The following is a 22,152-nucleotide window of genomic DNA, read 5'->3' on the forward strand; positions in this document are numbered from 1 at the left end:
AAAAGTTCAGGTCTGTTTGTTATCAGTAGGTCCAAGATGTTATCTCCACGAGTCGGTTCTCTGTTTAATTGCTCGAGGTAATTTTCGGATAGTGCACTCAGAATAATGTCACTCGATGCCCTGTCCCTGCCACCCGTCCTAAACATCTGAGTGTCCCAGTCTATATCTGATAAGTTGAAATCTCCACCTAAGACTATAACATGCTGAGAAAATTTATGTTGAATGTATTCCAAATTTTCTCTCAGTTGTTCTGCCACTAATTCTGCTGAGTCGGGAGGTCGGTAAAAGGAGCCAATTATTAACCCAGCTCGGTTGTTGAGTGTAACCTCCACCCATAATAATTTACAGGAACTATCCACTTCTACTTCACTACAGGACAAAATACTACTAACAGCGACGAACACTCCACCACCGGTTGCATGCAATCTATCCTTTCTAAACACCGTCTGTACCTTTGTAAAAATTTCAGCAGAATTTATCTCTGGCTTCAGCCAGCTTTCTGTACCTATAACGATTTCAGCTTCGGTGCTTTCTATCAGCGCTTGAAGTTCCGGTACTTTACCAACACAGCTTCGACAGTTTACAATGTCATCGGCGAACCTCAAAGTTTTTATTTCTTCTCCATGGATTTTAATACCTACTCCGAACTTTTCTTTTGTTTCCTTCACTGCGTGCTCAATATACAGATTGAATAACATCGGGGATAGGCTACAACCCTGTCTCACTCCCTTCCCAACCACTGCTTCCCTTCCATACCCCTCGACTCTTATAACTGCCATCTGCTTTCTGTATAAATTGTAAATAGCCTTTCGCTCCCTGTATTTTACCCCTGTCACCTTCAGAATTTGAAAGAGAGTATTCTAGTCAACATTGTCAAAAGCTTTTTCTAGGTCTACATATGCTGGATATGCAGGTTTGCCTTTTCTTAATCTTATTTTCTAAGATAAATCGTACGGTCAGTATTGCCTCACGTGTTCCAACGTTTCTTCGGAATCCAAACTGATCTTTGCCGAGATCAGCTTCTACTAGTTTTTCCATTCGTCTGTAAAGAATTCGCATTAGTATTTTGCAGCTGTGACTTATTAAACTGATAGTTCGGTAATTTTCACATTAGTCAACACCTGCTTTCTTTGGGATTGGAATTATTATATTCTTCTTGAAGTCTGAGGGTATTTCACCTGTCTCATACATTTTGCTCACCAGATGGTTAAGTTTTGTCAGGACTGGCTCTCCCAAGGCCGTCAGTAGTTCCAATAGAATGTTGTCTACTCCTGGGGCCTTGTTTTGACACAGATCTTTCAGTGCTCTGTCAAACTCTTCATGCAGTATCGTATGTCCCATTTCATCTTCATCTACATCCTCTTCCATTTCCATAATATTGTCCTCAAGTACACCACCCTTGTATAGACCCTCTATATACTCCTTCCACCTTTCTGCTTTCCCTTCTTTGCTTAGAACTGGGTTTCCATCTGAGCTCTTGATGTTCATGCAAGTGGTTCTCTTTTCTCCAAATGTATCTTTAATTTTCCTGTAGGCAGTATCTATCTTACCCCTAGTGAGATAAGCCTCTACATCCTTACATTTGTCTTCTAGCCATCCCTGCTTAGCCATTTTGCACTTCCTGTCGACCTCATTTTTGAGACGTTTGTATTCCCTTTTGCCTGCTTCATTTACTGCTTTTTTATATTTTCTCCTTTCATCAATTAAATTCAATATTTCTTCCGTTACCCAAGGATTTCTACTAGCCCTCGTCTTTTTACCTACTTGATCCTCTGCTCCCTTCACTACTTCATCCCTCAGAGCTACCCATTCTTCTTCTACTGTACTTCTTTCCCCCATTCCTGTCAATTGTTCCCTTATGCTCTCCCTGAAACCCTGTACAATCTCTAGTTCTTTCAGTTTATCCAGGTCCCATCTCCTTAAATTCCCACCTTTTTACAGTTTCTTCAGTTTTAATCTACAGTTCATAACCAATAGATTGTGGTCAGAGTCCACATCTGCCCCTGGAAATGTCTTACAATTTAAAACCTGGTTCCTAAATCTCTGTTTACCATTATATAATCTATTTGATACCTTTTAGTGTCTCCAGGATTCTTCCATGTATACAATCTTCTTTCATGATTCTTAAATCAAGTGTTAGCTATCATTAAGTTATGGTCTGTGCAAAATTCTACCAGGCGGCTTCCTCTTTCTTTCCTTAACCCCATTCCATATTCACCTACTATGTTTCCTTCTCTCCCTTTTCCTACTCTCGAACTCCAGTCCCTCGTGACTATTAAATTTTTGTCTCTCTTCACTACCTGAATAATTTCTTTTATCACATCATAGATTTCATCAATTTCTTCATCATCTGCAGAGCTATTTGGCACATAAACTTGTACTACTGTAGTAGGTGTGGGCTTCATGTCTATCTTGGCCACAATAATGCATTCACTAGGCTGTTTGTAGTAGCTTACCCATACTCCTATATTTTTTTTTAATTCATTATTAAACCTACTCCATCATTACCCCTATTTGATTTTGTATTTATAATCCTGTATTCACCTGACCGAAAGGCTTGTTCCTCCTGCACCGAACTTCACTAATTCCCACTATATCTAACTGTAATCTATCCATTTCCCTTTTTAAATTTTCTAATCTACCTGCCCAATTAAGGGATCCGACATTCCACGCTCCAATCCATAGAACGCCAGTTTTCTTTCTCCTGATAATGACATCCTCTTGAGTAGTCCCCGCCCGGAGATCCAAATGGGGGCTATTTTACCTCCGGAATATTTTACCCTAGAGGACGCCATCATCATTTAATCATACAGTAAAGCTGTATGCCCTCAGGAAAAATTACGGCTGTAGTTTCCCCTTGCTTTCAGCCGTTCACAGTACCAGAACAGCAAGGCCTTTTTGATTAGTGTTACAAGGCCAGATCAATCAGTCATCCAGACTGTTGTCCCTGCAACTACTGAAAAGGCTGCTGCCCCTCTTCAGGAACAACATGTTTGTCTGGCCTCTCAACAAATACCCCTCCACTGTGGTTGCATCTACGGTACAGCTGTCTGTATCATTGAGGCACGCAAGCCTCTCCACCAACGGCAAGGTCCATGGTTCATGGGGGGAGGAACGTGATTGATAGTGTAATGTATTGCACATTAGTGTACTGCTATACCTGTATACTTATTAAAAGTGCATCATTAGGAGGTTGTGCAACAGGAGGGGGGGAGGGGGGGGGGGGGGGGTAAAATATGAGTGAAGAAGGAGAGGAGCGGGGAAAGATATGTGGGTGTGTTGGCAGAGGGCGGTAAACAAAGAGGAGGGGGGACAAGAATGGGGAGGAGATGACAGAACATTATTGTTCTGTAGTTTAGGCTGGGATAATTACAGGAGTGGAGAATGTGTTGTAAGGATAACTTTCATCTGTGCAATTCAGAAAAGCTGGTGGTGGAGGGAAGGACCCAGATGGCTCGGCTAGTGAAGCAGCCATTGAAATCAAGCATGTTATGTTCAGCTGTTTTTTGTGCCACTGGGTGGTTTACTTTGCTCTTGGCCACAGATTGGCGGCCATTCATTCTGGTGGACAGCTGGTTAGTAATCATACCAGTTACTAGGGTTGCCCAGAAAGTGACGTACTGCATTTTGTTTCTTCAACAATTCTGTGTTGAAAATAGTGAGAACTACACACACAAAAGAATGGTGTTTTATCTACACGCCACATTTTTCCATGTAATCTCCATCCCATCCTATGGCCTTCCTCCAGTGTAACATAAGGACATGTATGCCCTTTCAGTACAAATCCTTGTACTTGTGGTGGAGCCAGCACTTCACTGTGTGAATCACCTCCTCATTGTCCCGAAATGTCTTCCACAAATCACATTCTTTAATGGTGAATGAATGCCAACATCAGCTCACTTAACATATCATTTGTGACAGCTGTGGAAGGTCTCCTAGACCATTGCAAATCTTGGAGCTCCGCTGTTGCCTCCTGATGACCTCACCCTCTGTGCCCAAGGACTAACTGTACTTCTGTTGACAGCAAATGCTCCATAGACTTTCCACAAGTATTAGTGAATATTCCCCACAGTTTCTTTCTCTTCAGTGAAAAATTCAATAACGGCACATTGCTTGTAATGCACATCACCTACAGACACCATTTTGAAACTGTCCTGCAGCTACACTATCTGTCAGAAGTGACGGAAACTTGGCGCACTCACTCAGGAGGCTTCAGATAATACATATACAATGTTTCACATTCCTAGTATTGTTTTCAGCTGAGAAAAAAAAATGCAATGTAATACTTTCTGGGCAGCCCTCATGAAAAGCTGAGTAGTGATTGCAGCAGAGCTGGTAGACAACATGCCTGCTTTCACATGTGGGCCATCCCCTGATAGGGTAGGATAAACATGTGGTAGTACTGTAACAGGAAGTGCTGGATGGGTGGATTGGGCAGGTCTTTTATGTATACAAATGATGTGTACTTCTGTTTTGCTAATGGAGGCTGTGGCCGAAAGCTTTGTGTAAGTGCCTTTTAATTGTGCCTGTCTGCGGCCTTCTTTGATTTCTTTACAGTAAGTAGCAATCTATCTTTTCGTGCATTGTTGATATTCCTACCTGAAGTTTCTAAAATATGTTTTCCACTCAGAAAACATCTTCATTGGCCTAAGAGGATAGTGGTGGAACATGTTACTCCAAAGAATCTTGTGTTACACTACAGTACGCACAAGAAATGTAAGAAGTACCCCTGTCCATTTTATAATAAATGTTACTTGTTTTATTATTTTCCTGTGTCCAACTTGGAAACAGCATGTTCACACAGTGGAGATGGAATTGATGTTTGTACTGCTGCTGCATTCCATTTCTCCTTCAACACTATATGCAGTGAAGGGAAGAAAACAGGAGGGGAGTATAATTAGAGAAGTCAGGAAGACCACAAGAAAAGACTTGTGTTAAAAGAATGCCTACACAATGCATCTTTCTCTTGTGCTAATATATAGACAAGAGGAGAGATCTGCATGCATCAAAGTTGCCAGAGCACACCCAGGGAACTCATTTTGGTTACAAAGGCCATGTGGTACCACGGTACCCCTACCTCACCCTTTGTTACAGACTCAGATGTTGATGTGTGACACACAACTCACCATTAGAGATTTTCCTCTGCCACTACTGCTCTCATACTTCTCAAACTTCATAAACTTATCCTGCATACTTCTCTGGATTAGCATTCCTGGAAGAAGGGAAATTAGGAGAAAAGTGAAGCTATGAGGATGGGTTGTGAGCTGTGCCTGCACAGCTATCAGTAAGAGCATTACCTGCAAGAGGCAAGATTTTGGGTTCAAGTCCTGGTCCACCACATAGTTTTAAACTGACAAGAAGTATTAAAACAGTGTACACTCCACTGCAGAGGAAAGATTAACTATGGAGACATAAAATATTGCTGCAAGATTTTGGTGTACTTCTTGGGAAATGTGTAAGGTTATGTATAATTAAATTTTGCTCAGAGGTCTGCCAATAAAATTCATTACATGGGAACTGATTATATTGAGGTTTGAACTACTAATTTCACAATTGAAAGCAAAACCTTTCTGCACTTGATCATTTGTGGAAACTAAAAACAAGTGAAGGGAAGTTCTTAGTAATGTTTATTAGCTTTTGTACTATTTGTAATAATAATAATTTTTACATATCAGAGCATTTCGTAATCTACTTACCAAGAAGTGGCAGAATACATGAAATGAATTCATCTAACCAAATTGACATAATCTGCCTCCCTGAACATCAAGTGACCACTGGTATAGAAATGTTAGACATTTCAGGATTTAAGCTAGCTTCCTGCTTCTGCAGAGTAGTTATGGATGGAGGAGGAGTTGCCACATTTATTAGAAACTGACATAAATTCAAGAACATTGACATTAATAAATTCTATTTAGAGCAGCATCTAGAAGCATGTGCAACAGAAGTAGAGTTCCATAACAGATCCTATATAATAGTAACTATTTACCAAGCACCTGCTGGAAATTATTATCTATTCATAAATCATCTAGAAGCTCTTTTGGGTTATTTAACAGGAAGAAACAAAGAAATTTTGATTGCTGGTGACTTTAATACAGATTTTGTAATGCAATCTTCCAGTAAACATTTACTGCAGTTAGTAATGTTGTCTTTCAATCTAACTCACACTGTAAACTTTCCAACTAGGATCACTAAATCCTCAAGGACAGCCATTGATAACATTTTCATAGACAAATCAAAGGAACAAAATCACATCATAAAACCTGTAATAAATGGCCTATCAGATCATGACATGCAGCTCCTTGTTTGAGATGTAAATTCTAAGCAGATTATCAAGACTGCTAAACCTGAGTACAGGAGAGTAGACAATCAACCAAAAATTGAGTGTTTTAGAAAATTGCTCAAAGATATGAACTGGAAAGATGTTTATAGTGCTCATGACATGAATGAAAAATATAACACATTCATGAACAATGTCAGTACCATGTTTGAAAACTGTTTTCCTCTAAAAGTTATTCAAATTAAACAGAAGTCTATAATAAAACCATGGCTTACACAAGGAATAAAGATTTCCTGTAAGACAAAAAGGAAAATGTATCTGTCGACCAAGAATAGCTCCAATGCTGATGATTTAACTAAGTACAAGGAATACTGTAAAATATTAAAAAAAAGTAATTCAAACATCTAAGCAAATGCACTATAAGACGATAGCAATGTCAGGGAACAAAATAAAAACAATATGGGATATAGTGAAAGAGGAGACTGGTAGAACCAGAAAGGAACAGGAGCAAATAGCATTAAGGGTAGATGACACATTAGTAACCGATGAGCATAGTGTGGCAAATCTATTTAACAAGTACTTTATATCTGTTACTGATAGAATGGTATTGTCAGGACCAGTAAATAATGCCCTTGGATATCTGAAACTAGCCTTTACAAACAGCTACAGGTACATGAATGTCACTCACTTCCATAAAAAATCTTTAAAAACAAAGCATTCTAGTGGTTACGATGAAATATCAACAAAGTTAATTAAGGCATGTTCTTCTGAGTTTAGTACAGTTCTAAGTTACTTGTGTAACCAGTTAATTATAACTGGGACATTTCCTGACAGGCTAAAATATGTAGATGTTAGGCCTCTATTCAAGAAAGGGGATAAAGAGATACCATCAAAGTACAGACCGATTTTCTAACATTCTCAAAAATGTTATAAAAAGTAATGTACAGGCAGCTTCTCAACCATCTGGCCACAAATAACGTATTATCAAAAACACAGTTTGGGTTTCTGAAGGGTTCTGATATTGAGAAGGCTATTTACACCTACAGTGAAAATGTACTTAATTTATTAAATAACAAATTACAAGCAGCAGGTATTTTCTGTGATTTGCCAAAGGCGTTTGATTGTGTGAACCACAACATCCTCTTAAATAAATTGGAATTCTATGGTGTCACGGACAGTGCTGCAAAATGGTTCAAGTCATACCTCGCTAACAGGAAACAAAGTGTGTCAGTGCAAGGGACTAGTGAATCAAGTCATCAGTCATCATCAAACTGGGAAGAAATTACATGTGGTGTCCCACAAGGATCCATCTTAGGGCCATTGCTTTTCCTTGTGCACATTAATGATCTCTCATCAGTTACACTGCCAGAAGCAGAGTTCATTTTATTTGAAGATGACACAAGTATTGCAATAAACAGTATGTTGAGTGTAGTTCTAGAAAGATCTGCTAATGATATTTTCATGGATATTAATAAATGGTTTAAAGCCAACTCACTGACATTAAACTTCAAAAAGACTCACTACATGCAATTCAGAACCTGTAAGAGGTTTCCACCCAGCATATGCATAAAGTATGAAGAAGAGCACATAGAAGAGGTTGACAGTCTTAAATTCCTGGGATTACAACTTGATAATAAATTCAGTTGAGAGGAGCACACCACAGAACTGCAGAAATGCCTTAACAAATCTGTATTTGCAATTCGAGTGTTAGCAGACATAGGCGACATAAAAATGAAAAAGCTTGCATACTTTGCCTACTTTCATTCCATAATGTCATATGGTATAATATTTTGGGGTAACTCTTCAAGTCAAACAAAAATTTTCAGAGTCCAAAAGCGTGTAATATGTATTATTTGTGTAGTAAATTCACGGACTCCTGTAGAAACCTCTTCAAAGAACTGGGTATACTAACTACTGCCTCTCAGTATATTTACTCCTTAATGAAATTTGTCCTAAATAATACTACTACTACTACTTACTACAATACTACTACGTGATCAAGCCCAGTGGACCACACGCATCTACAAGTTTCCTCCTCGACTGTATTCTGTCCATTGATGCTATCCGCCATCTGTTCACATCTATTGACACTTGGTTTAAATCTTCATGGAGTCCATCGCTCCAATGCTTCTTGGGTCTCCCTGGCGGTCTCTTTCCTGTAGGTGTGAAATCCAGGAGCTTCAGAGGCCATCTGTGATCCTCCATCTGGGCCACATGGCCAGCTCACTGCATTCGTTTGGCTTTGACAGTTCCTGCTATGTTGGGCTGCTGGTATAGTTCCTCAAGCTCTTGGTTGTATCTGATCTTCCATTCCCCTGTATCTGTATCTGCATCCAGAACCAGACCGAAGATCTTCCGAAGCACTTTTCTCTCAAAAACAAGGCGCTCATGGAAGTCCTGTTTCCGGATACTCCATGTCTCACACAGCCATGTAGAACAACAGACTGGATCAGGGTGTTGTACAGTCGAATCTTGAACTGTCTGGAGAGATATCTGGACTGAATCAGTTGTGCTAGGCTGTGGTAAGATTGGTTTCCTGCTTGTATTCCGGCATTGGTCTCTGCTTCACATGATGAGTTCTCAGTGAAAAGTGCCCCTAGGTATTTCAATTCTTGCACTCTCTTGTAGGACTGGTCCCCAAGCTGCAGTGATTGTAGATGATCAGCAGTCTGACATTGACCACGCGTCATAACTAGGTACTTCGTCTTGGCTTCGTTTATGTTTAGCCCCAATTTGCTGGCAGCCTCCTTTAAGTGCTTTGGTCATTCGCTACAACTCCTCTTCTGACCTAGAGAGAAAGCAGATATCTTCTGCATAGGCTAAGTATGCCAGTCTCTTTCCTTCGATTTCAATCCCTTTGTTCTCTTGGAAGGTTTAGTGTACAATCTTCTCGAGGGCAAAGTTGAACAGGATAGGGGACAGCCCATCTCCTTGCCTGAGTCCTGTCTCAATTTCAGACTCCTCAGTTACGTGATTTCCCATCTTCACCTTTGCACATGTTTCGTTCAGACAGGTCTTTATCAGATTGATGAGTTTCTCTGCTATGCCAAACTCCCTTAAACAGTTGAGCAGGCTTTTGCGATGTATGCAATCATAGGTCTTCTTAAAATCAACGAATAAAATATGCAAATCTTTGCCATATTCACCCAGTTTCTCAGTGAGCTATTGGAGGCTGAAGATATGATCTACTGTTGACCTTCCTGGCCAGAAACCTCCCTAGTACTTCCCAATCACCAATTCTGCCACTGGCTGAGCTCTATGTATGAGGCAATTGGACAGGATCTTATAGCAGATGTTAAGCAGGGCGATTCCTCGATAGTTGTCACATTTCAGTTTGTCGCACTTCTTATGTATTGGACAAATCAGAGCTGTTTTCCATTCTCCTGGTAGTTCTTCTTTGGTTCATATTGCTTGTATCAGTCGGTGAATTTTTTCTGCAAGTTTCTCTCCTCCTGCCAGGATCATTTCAGCCTGGATTCCATCTTCACCTGGACTCTTATTCTGTTTAAGGTGCCTGATTCTGGTTTTTATCTCATCCCGGGTAGGTGTCGGATAGTCTGCATTGGCTGTGATTGGGTACTGGAAATCAAACTGCAGTTTGGGCTCATCACAATTTAGCTGCTGTCGAAAGTACTCTTTCCATCTCTCAGCTATGTCCGTATTGTTCGTCAGGATCTCATCATTGGAATCTTTGACAAATTTCTGCTTGGCCTGGTGACCTTTGCAGAGGTACTTCACCTTCAGAAACATTTCCCTGGTCTTTTGTCCTCTGAAGCCTGTTTCTGCTTCAATGATGATATCCCTTATGTATTTCCTCTATGCTCTCCTCAGAATTGCTTGTGTAGTCTTTCGGACCTCCTCAAATTATGCTTTGCCCTGTGCTTCCTTTCTCCTTTCCAGGGCATCTGCACATTCCTTTCCAAACCAGATCTTCTTGCCCACTGGGTTTCCCATGAGTGTTTCCTTTGCTGTATCCCTAACTGAGCTCTGGATGTTTCCCCACATTAGTTCAAGGCCCTGATTCGCATCCATTTCACTAAGTGTTTCAAAGCGGTTACTAAGTTGCAACTGGTATACTGGTATCCGTTCTTCGTCGCCTCATCTTTTAGTTTCTCCACATGGTACCTTTCCACTCTTTTTAACTTATGTCCCGTTCTTCCTTTATGTTGTATGTTTAAAAGGCCTCTGACCAGGAAATAATCACTCCCACCTTCGGCACCCCGCACTGTCTTAACGTCTAACACTCATCTCTTGGCTCTGAGATCAATGGCAACGTGGTCTATTTGATTCACAGTTCTCCCATCTGGTGACACCCAGGTTCCTTTATGTATGTTTTTGTGCTGGAGATGAAAACCCTCATTATTTAGCGAAGCTAATGAACCTAACCCCGTTGTCATTGCTTAGACTGTGTAGACTGTGCCTTCCTGTTGTGTTTTGGAATATTTGTTCTTTCCTAACCTTGGCATTCATATCACCAAGGAGGATCCTCAGGTGTCCATTTGGTATAGCGTCCATCACTGCCTCTAGCTGTGCATAGAACTCGTCTTTCACTTCACTTTCGCTCTCTTCTGTGGGAGAATGACAGTTCACAAAAGTCGCCTTAATATGCTTTACGTCCAGTGTTAGGACAGATATTCTTGGGTTGACTGAAATGAATTCTGAAACATTAGTGGCCAAAGTCTTACTGATGCAAAAAACAGTGCCTAGCAGATGACCTTCTTCACAGGCTCCATACAGAATAGTACAGTTTTCAACATCAGTGCTGCATCCTAAAGTTCATACATACAATACCAGGAACAAAAATGGTCTGCACAATGACTTAAAGGCACTTAACTTTAGTTCAAAAAGGGGCCCACTACTCAGGAACACTCATCTTCAAAATTTGCCAGCAAACATAAAAAATTTAGTTACAAATGAAGATCAGTTTAAAAGGAGCCTGAAAGACTTACTAGTGGCCAACTCCTCCTACTCCATTGACGAATTTTTTAATAGAAACACATGATGTATTGTATATACTCATACTATTAGTATTGTTATTTCAGTTAAAAAACATGTTCCACATCCACGGGGATCTCCTCAGCACAGATCTATGGAACGAATAACTAATCTAATCTACACATAAAATACTGTTGTAATTGGCAAGCTTTCGGAGCCAGTGGCTCCTTCATGCAGTAGGGTTGAAGGGGAAGGAAGAAGGGTGAAGGAAAAGGCCTGGAGAGGTCCAGGAAAAGGGCAGATTTCAAGAAAGACATCCAGAGCTGCAGGTTAGGGGAGACTTACCGTGAGGAGGAAAGACTGACTATTGGGGACTGCATTGGATGTTATTGGTATTTAGGAAGGCTTAAGGCTTTTTAGTTTACACAACAAAGTACATATTTCTTACCTAATAGTAAACACTTAAATGACAAGTGTTATCACTTTAGGATACAATTTTTCTCAAATGAGTATATCATTAATGTAGCTACTTGTGGTTAGTTTTTCTTTTGTTCAGTGTAAGGAAGCTAAAGTCATTGGTCACTAGACCACCAAAATGGGAGAGAGGTCACTGTTATATCTCCCATCAACACAGTATCAAAGACAGGGCAGGTTGAAGACCTGAAGAGCAAGTTAAGTTATATAGAGGTGTAAACGCTATAGGTCAGGATGTGGAATTTGTATTAAATATGACAGCATCCAAATTTCAACTGGAGTTACATTACACTACTTTTGTAATATAACAATGTAATGTAACATGTAAATTATGGATTTTTGTAGCCCATTTGTAGCAGTGTTGAATCTCAATTTTAATTACACAGTTGGTGGAAGGAAACTGTGTTCTAATTCAATATTGTTTTCATTTTGTCTTGACAGTTGTGGCTTGCAGTAAGTGAAAATGTGTGTGCTGCGTGCAGCACAAATGGTGAGGAGAGGCTACGCCACTTAATTCATGCTCTTGGTAAATGTTATCAATTCGAACTGTGCAATCCTGATGACAACAGTCTTCTTCAACTCAGTATGTGGCTAGCACCTAGAGGTGAGCATTGAACAATTATTTTGAAAAGGGATTTTCAGTGCAAGAAATAAAGATTTTCTCAGATTACATGATCAGTGAGTAAATTCACTATTAACTGTGCACTATGGTGGTATTCATATTCAGAACTCATAGCATTGTAATTGGGGTATAAAGTTCAAAAGTTGCCTCATGAGGAATTATTTTTGTGGAATTTTATGTATTGCATTACATTAAAATTATTAAGATTGTGGGCGTAAAGTCACTCAACTTCTCTTAAAAAGGCCATAATAATATTAATAGCAACAAAAATTTATTCTTGTATTTTATAGAGTTAGTATTGTGTTTACTTTGTAAGGTACTGAAGCTGAAATCAGTCAGTTTCACATAAGAATAAATAGAAATCATAACAGTTTTGATCAGAAATTCATAATGGTAAAATTAATTTTACATCATCATCATTATTATTATTATTATTATTATTATTATTATTACTATTATTACTGACAAACTGCCTATTGGTTTCCATCTCCGGTTCTTCAGCCAACTTTCATCTAATGATTTTACTGTCGTTTCGTCAGCATGAGGGGCTGGCATTGTCGAAGCTTCACCCTCCATTGCCGGTGGTGAACCGGAGCCGAGCTCTCAGCCGCAGACTATATGTACCTGGCGCACCAACGTCCGAGGGCTTCTTTGCCGTCATTTCCAGTACGGTTCTCCTCTTGCTACCTGTAATAGCCGTTTGCTGCAGTACGGGAAGCCAGCATCCATTTACCTTAAGGCTTTTCTCTTTCTTGTTGAAACAGTTCGCGTGTTTTTGTATTTCTACAGCTTCTCTGAACAAGCGTGTGTGATAGTGCTTCTCTACAGCCAGAACTTCCATGTCGGTGAATTTTATTACGTGGTCGATCACACTCAGTGCGTGCTCTGCCACGGCAATTTTTCTCCACCTGCTCCAACCTGCAATATCACTTATGTTCTTTGAGCCTGGTGTTGATTGATCATCCAGTCATTCCGACATAAACTTTTCCGCATGTGCATGGTATACGGTATATTCCCGACATTGCAAGTGGGTCCCTTTTTCCCTTTGCCAATCTAACACACTCTTTGATCTTCCATGTTGGTTTGAAAATCGTCTTTACACCATGTTTGCACAATATACGGCCGATTCTGTCCGTCACTCTGGGAATGTATGGCAGAAAGGCTACACCTGACATTTCTTTTTTCCATTCCTTACTTTGCCGAGTATTTGGCTCCGTTACACTTCTAATATAATTTGTGAAGTACCCATTGCTACTCAGAACACTTTCCAGGTGTTGCATTTCATGTCTGAGGTACTGTGGCTCACATATTCATCCTGCTCCCGTAACAAGCGTTTTAATCATGCCTCTTTTCTGGCTCAGGTGGTGGTTTGATTGTTTGTGCAGGTATCGGTCTATGTGTGTTGGTTTTTGATGCACGCTGTGTCCCAGGTTTTCGCCATCCCTTGTGACCAGCACATCTAGAAATGGCAGTTTTTTGCCTTTTCTACTTCCATGGTAAATTTTACGTTGGCATGAAGGCTGTTCAAGTGTCTTAGGAAGTCACTGAGCTGTTCTTCACCATGGCTCCATACAATGAAAGTATCATCGACGTATCTTAGGTTTGCAAGTCGCCAAGTCCAGTGCCTGTGCTTCGAATTGTTCCATGAAGAAGTTGGCCACCACTGGACTAAGAGGACTACCCATGGCAATGCCTTCCAGCTCTTTGTAGAAATCGCCATTTCACATGAAATAGCTTGTGGTGAGACATGCAAGGAAGAGCTTTTAGATGTCTTGTGGGGAAATGGAAACGATATGCTCCACAGCGTCACTGAGTGGCACTTTCGTAAACAAAGAAACAATATCAAAGCTGACTAGGATGTCGTGTTGTGCAAGTTTCACTGCTTGGGTAGTTCAGATGGTAGAGCACTAGGCCACGAAAGGCAAAGGTCCCGCGTTCGAGTCCTGGTCCGGCACACAGTTTTAATCTGCCAGGAAGTTTCATATCAGCGCACACTCCATTTCGGGGTGAAAATCTCATTCTGGAATCTAGGAAAAGTTATATTGCTACTTACTGTATAGATGACACGTTAAGTTGCTGACACACACAATGACACATAAGTTTTCAGCCACAGCTTTTGTCAAGAAAATAGAGAGACACACCATTCATTCACACATACAAGTGCAATCCACACAAACGACACCAACTCCAAAGGAAAAGAATGTGGAAAGGTGGGTGGGCGTGTTAGCAGAGGGTGACAAATGAAGAGGGTGATACATGAGAATTGGGGGGGGGGGGGGGGGTGACGACAGGACAGAGGGGGTGGTAACTCTGGGTGGTGGGTGTGGGGACAGTATGTTACTGTTATGCCGGAGCCAAGGAAGCCCCTGAGGGCCGGCAACCCATATTACACCACAGAGGATGAGGTTGTCTATGTCCAAGGCGTACTAAAAGCACCAAGGTAAACACTGGCTATTTACATACAAGATAATGGAAACAGACATTCTGAGCACTACTTCCTGCAGGGGGAGCTTGAGCCACGACCCGCAGGAAGTATCACTATGCCAGAACCTGATTGGCTGGAGACAGTTATTTAGGGGCAGAGACAGTTATTTAGGGGCAAGAACCAGCCAGTTTAGTTCACTCTGGATGCCGACCTCATGTACCGCTGAAGATTACATCTTACGTCTTCATCTCTGAATTGGACTCATTGAGACTTTTCTTGGCATTGTTATTGTTACATTTCATTTGTTGTTCAGTCATCAACGTTGTTAACTTACATCAGTAAAAGTTGAGTTTGTGAAAAATTGTGAATTTTCAGTCACAACAGTTACCATACATTGAGCACAGGATAGTTACAGGAGCAGAGAATGTGTTGTAAGGATAATCCCATCTCCGCAGTTCAAAAAAATTGGTGGTGGAGGAGAGGATCCAGATGGCTCAGATAGTGAAGCAGCCATTCAAATCAAGTACATTAATGGCTGCTTCACTACCTAAGCCATCTGTATTCTCCCCTCCACCACTAGCTGTTCTGAACTGTGCAGATGGGAGTTAATCTTTACAACAAATTATCGGCTCCCATAATCATCCTGTGCTAACTTATGGTAACATACTGTTCCTGCACCCTTCCTCCACAGTTTCCATCCCTTGTGTCCTATCACCTTCTCCCCATTCTTGTCTCCCAGCCTTTTTGTTTATTGCTCCATGCCATGCCTGACAGCAATCTAGACCCTGTACACTCTGCCAGATAGCACTCCTCTCTCCTATTACCCATACACTGTTATCGCTACCCCTTCCCTGTCACCTCCGGATTGCTGCTTCCATCCCACATGACAGCTGCATTCTGGCCTGCAGTTGGAAGTCGTGCATGTTAGGTGTGCTTGCTTGTGTGAATGAATGGTATGTGTTTCTCCTTTTCAGATGAAGGCTGTGGCTGAAAATTACATGTAAGTGTCTTTTAACTGTCCCTGTCTGCAGCTTAATGTGTCATTTTTATGGAAAGTAGCAATCTATCTTTTCGTACATTGTTAATGTTTAATTTAGCTACAGAAAATGTAGTCACTGCCTAGGAAGCAATATAGAGGATGGGCCCTAAGTCTGTTGTCACTAGCAATTCTTAGACTTTGTACTTTGTTTCGCCTGTCAAGGTGGTAGTTGGTTGTGTTCTTGACTTGTCATAGTACCCTCAAGTCAACTGACAGTAGCAGTTTCTGATTAATTTTTTTGTGTTATCTGAGAAACAATGAATAGAAAGTAAACTACAGAACAGGATGTTTTGTAAAACATGTTGGGAGCATGACCATAATTACAGTCATGTTTGTGATTTGATGGTGAAATGTTTTCCAAAAATGCAGCCTCCATCTTGACAAGGTATTCACAAAGTAAATTTAAGACTTGAAGGGAGTGGGTCAGTAGGGGAGCTTCCTCTCAATCCTAATGTTGCCACAAAATGTTTCATACAATTGCTGACTAAATCTCAAAGAAAAGCATTGAAGAATCATGGAGTAGCTAGAACAAACCTGCAAAGAATCCAGAAGAAGCTGGGATGGTGACCATATAGGCCTACTTTATTTTGAGGCCTAAATGAAGATGACCTGTACAGGCGTATGGAATTCTGCAAGTTGTACACAGCCAGACAAGAAGCTAATCCCAAGTTTTACAAAAGCATTCTTTGATGCACCAAAGCAATATTTAAGGTGAATAGCAGACTAATCACACACAACATATCTAATGGGATTCTGTGAATCCCCATGTGGGTATGGAGACAGAGTTACTCTAGTGTAAGTATATGGGTAGGGATTTTCAGTGGTGAGCTAATTGGGACTTATTTTCATAATGGTACTGTCAGTTCTGAAAATTGCGTAGATATGCTTTGAGAAATGTTGTTAGAATTGGAAAATAGTCTACTTTTGGAACCTCTGCAGCCAGTTAAGGAAAAAGTTGGTACGGCAACAAGTTGGAAACTCTGATTAATGGATTGTACGACACAATATTATTCAGTGGCCTCCGCTATCCACAGATACCACATCCATGGAATGTTGAGTTTGGGGTAAACTAGAAAATGAGGCTTATTCTGTCTAGATTCCTGATGTTGAGCTTTTGAAGGAATGATTTCGATCAGAATTTGAAAACCAACATCTTGGGAGATTTGTGATAAAATTTATAAATCAGTGTTAAAAATATGCTATGTTTGCATAGTTCTGCATTAAAACCACATTGAAAATCCGGTTATGGAGTATCCTGTAAGTATATTGGAGCCAAAACTGAGTCAGTAGTGACTTAAAATGTTTGAATCTCTTCATTTGGCACTCAGCAAGGTGCCAAGGTGAAAGAAGAATAACAGTACCATCCAAGAAAGGTATTAGTGGCCATATTAATTTCAAAATGTAGAGATATGAGACAGAAAACTCATTAGAAGATGTCTGATAATTCAACTGGTAGTATCACTAGGATAAAGGGAGGTATGTTAATGTACCAAATGCTGTAGCATCTATAGGTAATAGCTTTGACATCGGACGTAATGGTAAAGGAGAAGATTGTAAACAAAGATGTGAATAACTATCTCTCATCATAAAGATCAATAAAAGAAGTAAGCTTGACGAAAAAATTGTCCCCCAATTGAGCCAACATCCAATCAAAAGAATTGTTAATACTGAAAATAATCAGATTGATGTGAACACACATGTGTGCAGAGATAGAAGAGTAGAACTTTAGGTATTTTACTAAGGGAGGTGGTGCAGTGAACTTATCAGGCAGACTGAAGTTCGGTACCTTGTCCTGCCAACCAGATTTTGGTTTTAAATGGTTTCCATAAGTCATTTTAGATAAATGCTGATGTAGTTTCTTCAGAAAGGGCACAGCCAGTTTCCTTTCACATTCAGAGCCTGCCCCCCCCCCCCCCTCCCCCCCTCCTCTCTCTCTCTCTCTCTCTCTCTCTCTCTCTCTCTCTCTCTCTCTCTCTCTCTCACTCTCTCACTCTCTCACTCTCATCATCAGTTTACCATTAAATCTTAATCTTCCTTTATTTTTTAGGTGTTTGAGTGAAATCTGTTTTTAAATTTCATTCACATTATTCTACTGACATTGATGTTGGTTTTGTTATTATAAATATGTAATCTGATGCATTTTCGGTATCAGCATAATTTGTTTCTCACTCTTTTCAGTTTTACCCCTTCCAGTGTGAGCATATTGGAGGCACTAGTTTCAATACATTACACAAAATATCAAAAATTGATTTTAGTAGTTTTTTGTTATTACATTCTTTGGAACAATAGTCCTGCAATGTGCTTAAAATGAAAATGCTTGGAAGCTTGAATTGTGTTGGAGGAAAAATTTTGGTGCCATGGAATCCAAGTGCAAATAACACAGTGATCATTCTGAATGAAATGCACTCTATGGTGCATAATTCTCACACAAATTACATTAATTTTAACTATTACTCATATAATTGAATTTTTATTAATTTATGTCACTTATATTTTCAGGTCCCCTTCAAGATGAACTTTTCAAAGTTTCTGATCACAGCAACATGTATTTGCATAAGAGCATAAGATGTTATATAGTTGCTGAGATATGTCGATGGGTTGAAAATATTTCTGTGGGATCAGAAACAAAGAGGGCGAGCCAATCCAGCAAAGATGTAGAAGGCTCATATGATAATTGTGATGATGGCATCACTACCAATATTGTAGTTGCTACTCACTCTTATAATGGCAAAGAAGTTACAACTTCAAAAGATGATGAGAAGGTTCAGTCAGAAGAGAAAAACGGTTTAAAGGTCTCCATTACTTTGGAAGAACTAGTCCAGCCTGGAAAAGATGCAGAGAACTCAGAAGAGAGCTTTTGTATAATTGAAAGAGAAAGCAATGATAAGAATGGGGAAGAGGTCAACACAGATAGTGATAAAGTATATACAATTGTAGAAAATGAACAGATCGGTCAGTTACAAACCACTGCAGGTAATTTAAAAGAAATTACTATTGCAAAGTACAATGAAGATTGGGCTTGTGTATGTGAAATTCTTAAACAGTATTTTCCAGATGTTATAGAAGAAAGTGCAATTAGACATTTCAAGAACCAGCTGGAGGTAAAAAAACTGGAGCAACAGTTAGCTAACTGCATTGCAAAATCTCAACAAAATACATCACCATTATCAGAGGAGCACTCTGAAAATGAAAAACTTTTGGCAACACTCACAAAACTTAAACAAGAAATAACAGTGTTTGAAGCCCAGAGAGTTAATGTACCAAACCCATTTATAAGTTACTGCAAAATGGTTAATGTTTGTCAGATAATTGCTGAGAAATTTCCAGTTGAGGGAAATGAACTGCTGGAAAATGTTAAAAGTTCATGGAATTTGAAAATTGGCTCATTAAGTTAAGGATGGTGCAATTTCAATGCAGACATGGGAGTTGTAGAACTACTGATGCCCCTTCGAACTTTACAGCTTCTGACAACAATATGTACTTAAACTGTGTGAAATGTTATGTGAAAGTAAAATTCCAACTTACGACATGTAAATGTCATATTTAATGCACTTTCTGATGCCTTAATTTTTTTGTGAACATCATGTAATATTTTTTGTTACAATAATGAATTTGATTACAGTATTGTTTTCACATTAGTGACAGAGAACTCATTTGATCCAATTATAAGGATGCGCAATTCAGATTTTCTACCATTTTCAGATATTTGTGAATGGCTGTGATGAATACTAAAATAAATTATACTTTTTTGTATTAACCTAGAAGCTGTTCATTATTTTATTAATATACTAGTTCTGCAAGTCATAAATATCATTTGAAGCTTTATAAAAATGCTAAACTTCTGAACAGAAGGTTAGCATCATTCTCACATTTTAGAAAAATTACTTGCATATTAGACTGCTTGGTAAGTGTTGCAATTACATATCTGTAAACGATTTCAAAGTTCGGCATAGTCTAGCCACGCGCTGCCCTGCCTTGCACAATTTTCCAAATACAGTGTCTCACACAAGTGTGTTATTTTCTGATGAAAGTGTGGCATTTTGCATTTCTCATATAAATAAGATCCCTCTTACTTTTATGAGTTGCAAAGCAGCTTATTTTGTATTATGATATGGGCCGAGACATCATCGTAATACCTATTCATAAAATATTTTTAAGAAAATTGCATGAATGGAAATTCTTATTTGGACATGTTGCCTATGTGGATAATACCTGAGCTTAAAACACAAGGAAATCACGGATCATGTGTGGTTACAGCAGGATAGAGTTCCAGTACACTTTGCTTTTGAGTGTGTGAGTTTCTTGATGAACAGTTTTGAGACCAATGGATTGGGCATGCTTCAGCAACATTTCTACATCTACATCTACATTTATACTCCGAAAGCCACCCAACAGTGTGTGGCGGAGGGCACTTTACGTGCCACTGTCATTACCTTCCATTCCTGTTCCAGTTGCGTATGGTTCACGGGAAGAGCAACTGCCGGAAGTTAAGTAGGGGGAAACATTATATTCGATACCTCATTCAGAAACGCACCCTCTCGAAACCTGGATAGCAAGTTACACCGCAATGCAGAGCACCTTTCTTGCAAAGTCTGCCACTTGAGTTTGTTAAACATCTCCGTAACGCTATCAGGCTTACCAAATAACCCTGTGACGAAACGCACTTCTCTTCTTTGGATCTTTTCTATCTCCTCCATCAACCCGACCTGATACGGATCCCACACTGATGAGCAATAATCAAGTATAGGTCGAACAAATGTTTTGTAACAAGTATAGGTCAAACAAGTGTTTTGTAAGCCACCTCCTTTGTTGATGAACTACATTTTCTAAAGATTCTCCCAGTGAGTCTCAACCTGGTACCCGCCTTACCAACAATTAATTTTATATGATCTTCCACTTCAAATTGTTCTGCACGCATACTCCCAGATATTTTACAGAAGTAACTGCTACCAGTGTTTGTTCCGGTGTCATATAATCATACAATAAAGGATCCTTCTTTCTATGTATTTGCAATAAATTACATTTGTCTGTGTTAAGGCTCAGTTGCCACTCCCTGCACCAAGTGCCTATCTGCTGCAGATCTTCCTGCATTTCACTGCAATTTTCTAATGCTGCAACTTCTCTGTATACTACAGCGTCATCTGCGAAAAGCCGCATGGAACTTGCGGCACTGTCTACTAGATCATTTATATATATTGTGAAAAGCAATGGTCCCATAACACTCCCCTGTGGCACGCCAGAGGTTACCTTAACGTCTGTAGACATCTTTTCATTGAGAACAACATGCTGTGTTCTATTTGCTAAAAACTCTTCAATCCAGCCACACAGCTGGTCTGATATTCCATAGGCTCTTACTTTGTTTATCAGGCGACAGTGCAGAACTGTATCGAATGCCTTCCGGAAGTCAAGGAAAATAGCATCTACCTGGGAGCCTGTATCTAATATTTTCTGGGCCTCATGAACAAATAAAGCGAGTTGGGTCTCGCACGATCACTGTTTCCAGAATCCATGTTGATTCCTGCAGAGTAGATTCTGAGTTTCCAGAAATGATACACAAGCAGAAAATGTGTTCTAAAATTCTACAACAGATCGAGATCAGAGATATAGGTCTATAATTTTGCGCTTCTGCTCAACGACCCTTCTTGAAGACCTGGACTACCTGTACTCTTTTCCAATCATTTGGAACCTTCCGTTCCTCTAGAGACTTGCAGTACACAGCTGTTAGAAGGGGGGCAAGCTCTTTCACGTACTCTGTGTAGGATCGAATTGGTATCCCATCAGGTCCAGTGGACTTTCCTCTGTTGTGTGATTCCAGTTGCTTTTCTATTCCTTGGACACTTATTTCGATGTCAGCCATTTTTTCGTTTGTGCGAGGATTTAGGGAAGGAACTGCAGTGTGGTCTTCCTCTGTGAAACAGCTTTGGAAAAAGGTGTTTAGTATTTCAGCTTTACACGTGTCATCCTCTGTTTCAATGCCATCATCATCCCGGAGTGTCTGGACATGCTGTTTCGAGTCACTTACTGATTTAACGTAAGACCAGAACTGCCAAGGATTTTCTGTCACGTTGGTACATAGAATTTTACTTTCGAATTCACTGAACGCTTCATGCATAGCCCTCCCTACGCTAACTTTGACATCGTTTAGCTTCTGTTTGTCTGAGAAGTTTTGGCTACGTTTGAACTTGCAGTGAAGCACTCTTTGCTTTCACAGTAGTTTCCTAACTTTGTTGTTGAACCACTGTGGGTTTTTCCCGTCCCTCACAGTTTTACTTGGCATGTATCTGACTAAAACACATTTTACAATTGCCTTGAAGTTTTTCCATAAACGCTCAACATTTTCAGTGTCGGAACAGAAATTTTCATTTTGATCTGTTAGGTAG

General features: G+C 39.9%; 1 protein-coding gene across 3 annotated transcripts in view; it reads left to right on the forward strand.

Annotated features, from left to right (window-relative positions):
* LOC126354647 (gem-associated protein 5) overlaps positions 1-19,536 on the forward strand; it is a 330,980-nt gene extending 311,444 nt beyond the window's left edge. For all 3 annotated transcript variants that reach the window (XM_050004418.1, XM_050004417.1, XM_050004419.1), the window contains 2 exons: positions 12,128-12,290; positions 18,272-19,536. In XM_050004418.1, the coding sequence (XP_049860375.1) occupies positions 12,128-12,290; positions 18,272-19,167 (1,059 nt within the window). In that variant the 3' untranslated portion in view covers positions 19,168-19,536. The remainder of the gene's footprint in view (positions 1-12,127; positions 12,291-18,271) is intronic.
* The last annotated feature ends 2,616 nt before the right edge of the window (positions 19,537-22,152 follow it).

The sequence above is a fragment of the Schistocerca gregaria genome, chromosome 3 (genome assembly GCF_023897955.1).
Source record: "Schistocerca gregaria isolate iqSchGreg1 chromosome 3, iqSchGreg1.2, whole genome shotgun sequence".
NCBI classification, from domain to species: Eukaryota; Metazoa; Arthropoda; class Insecta; order Orthoptera; family Acrididae; genus Schistocerca; species Schistocerca gregaria.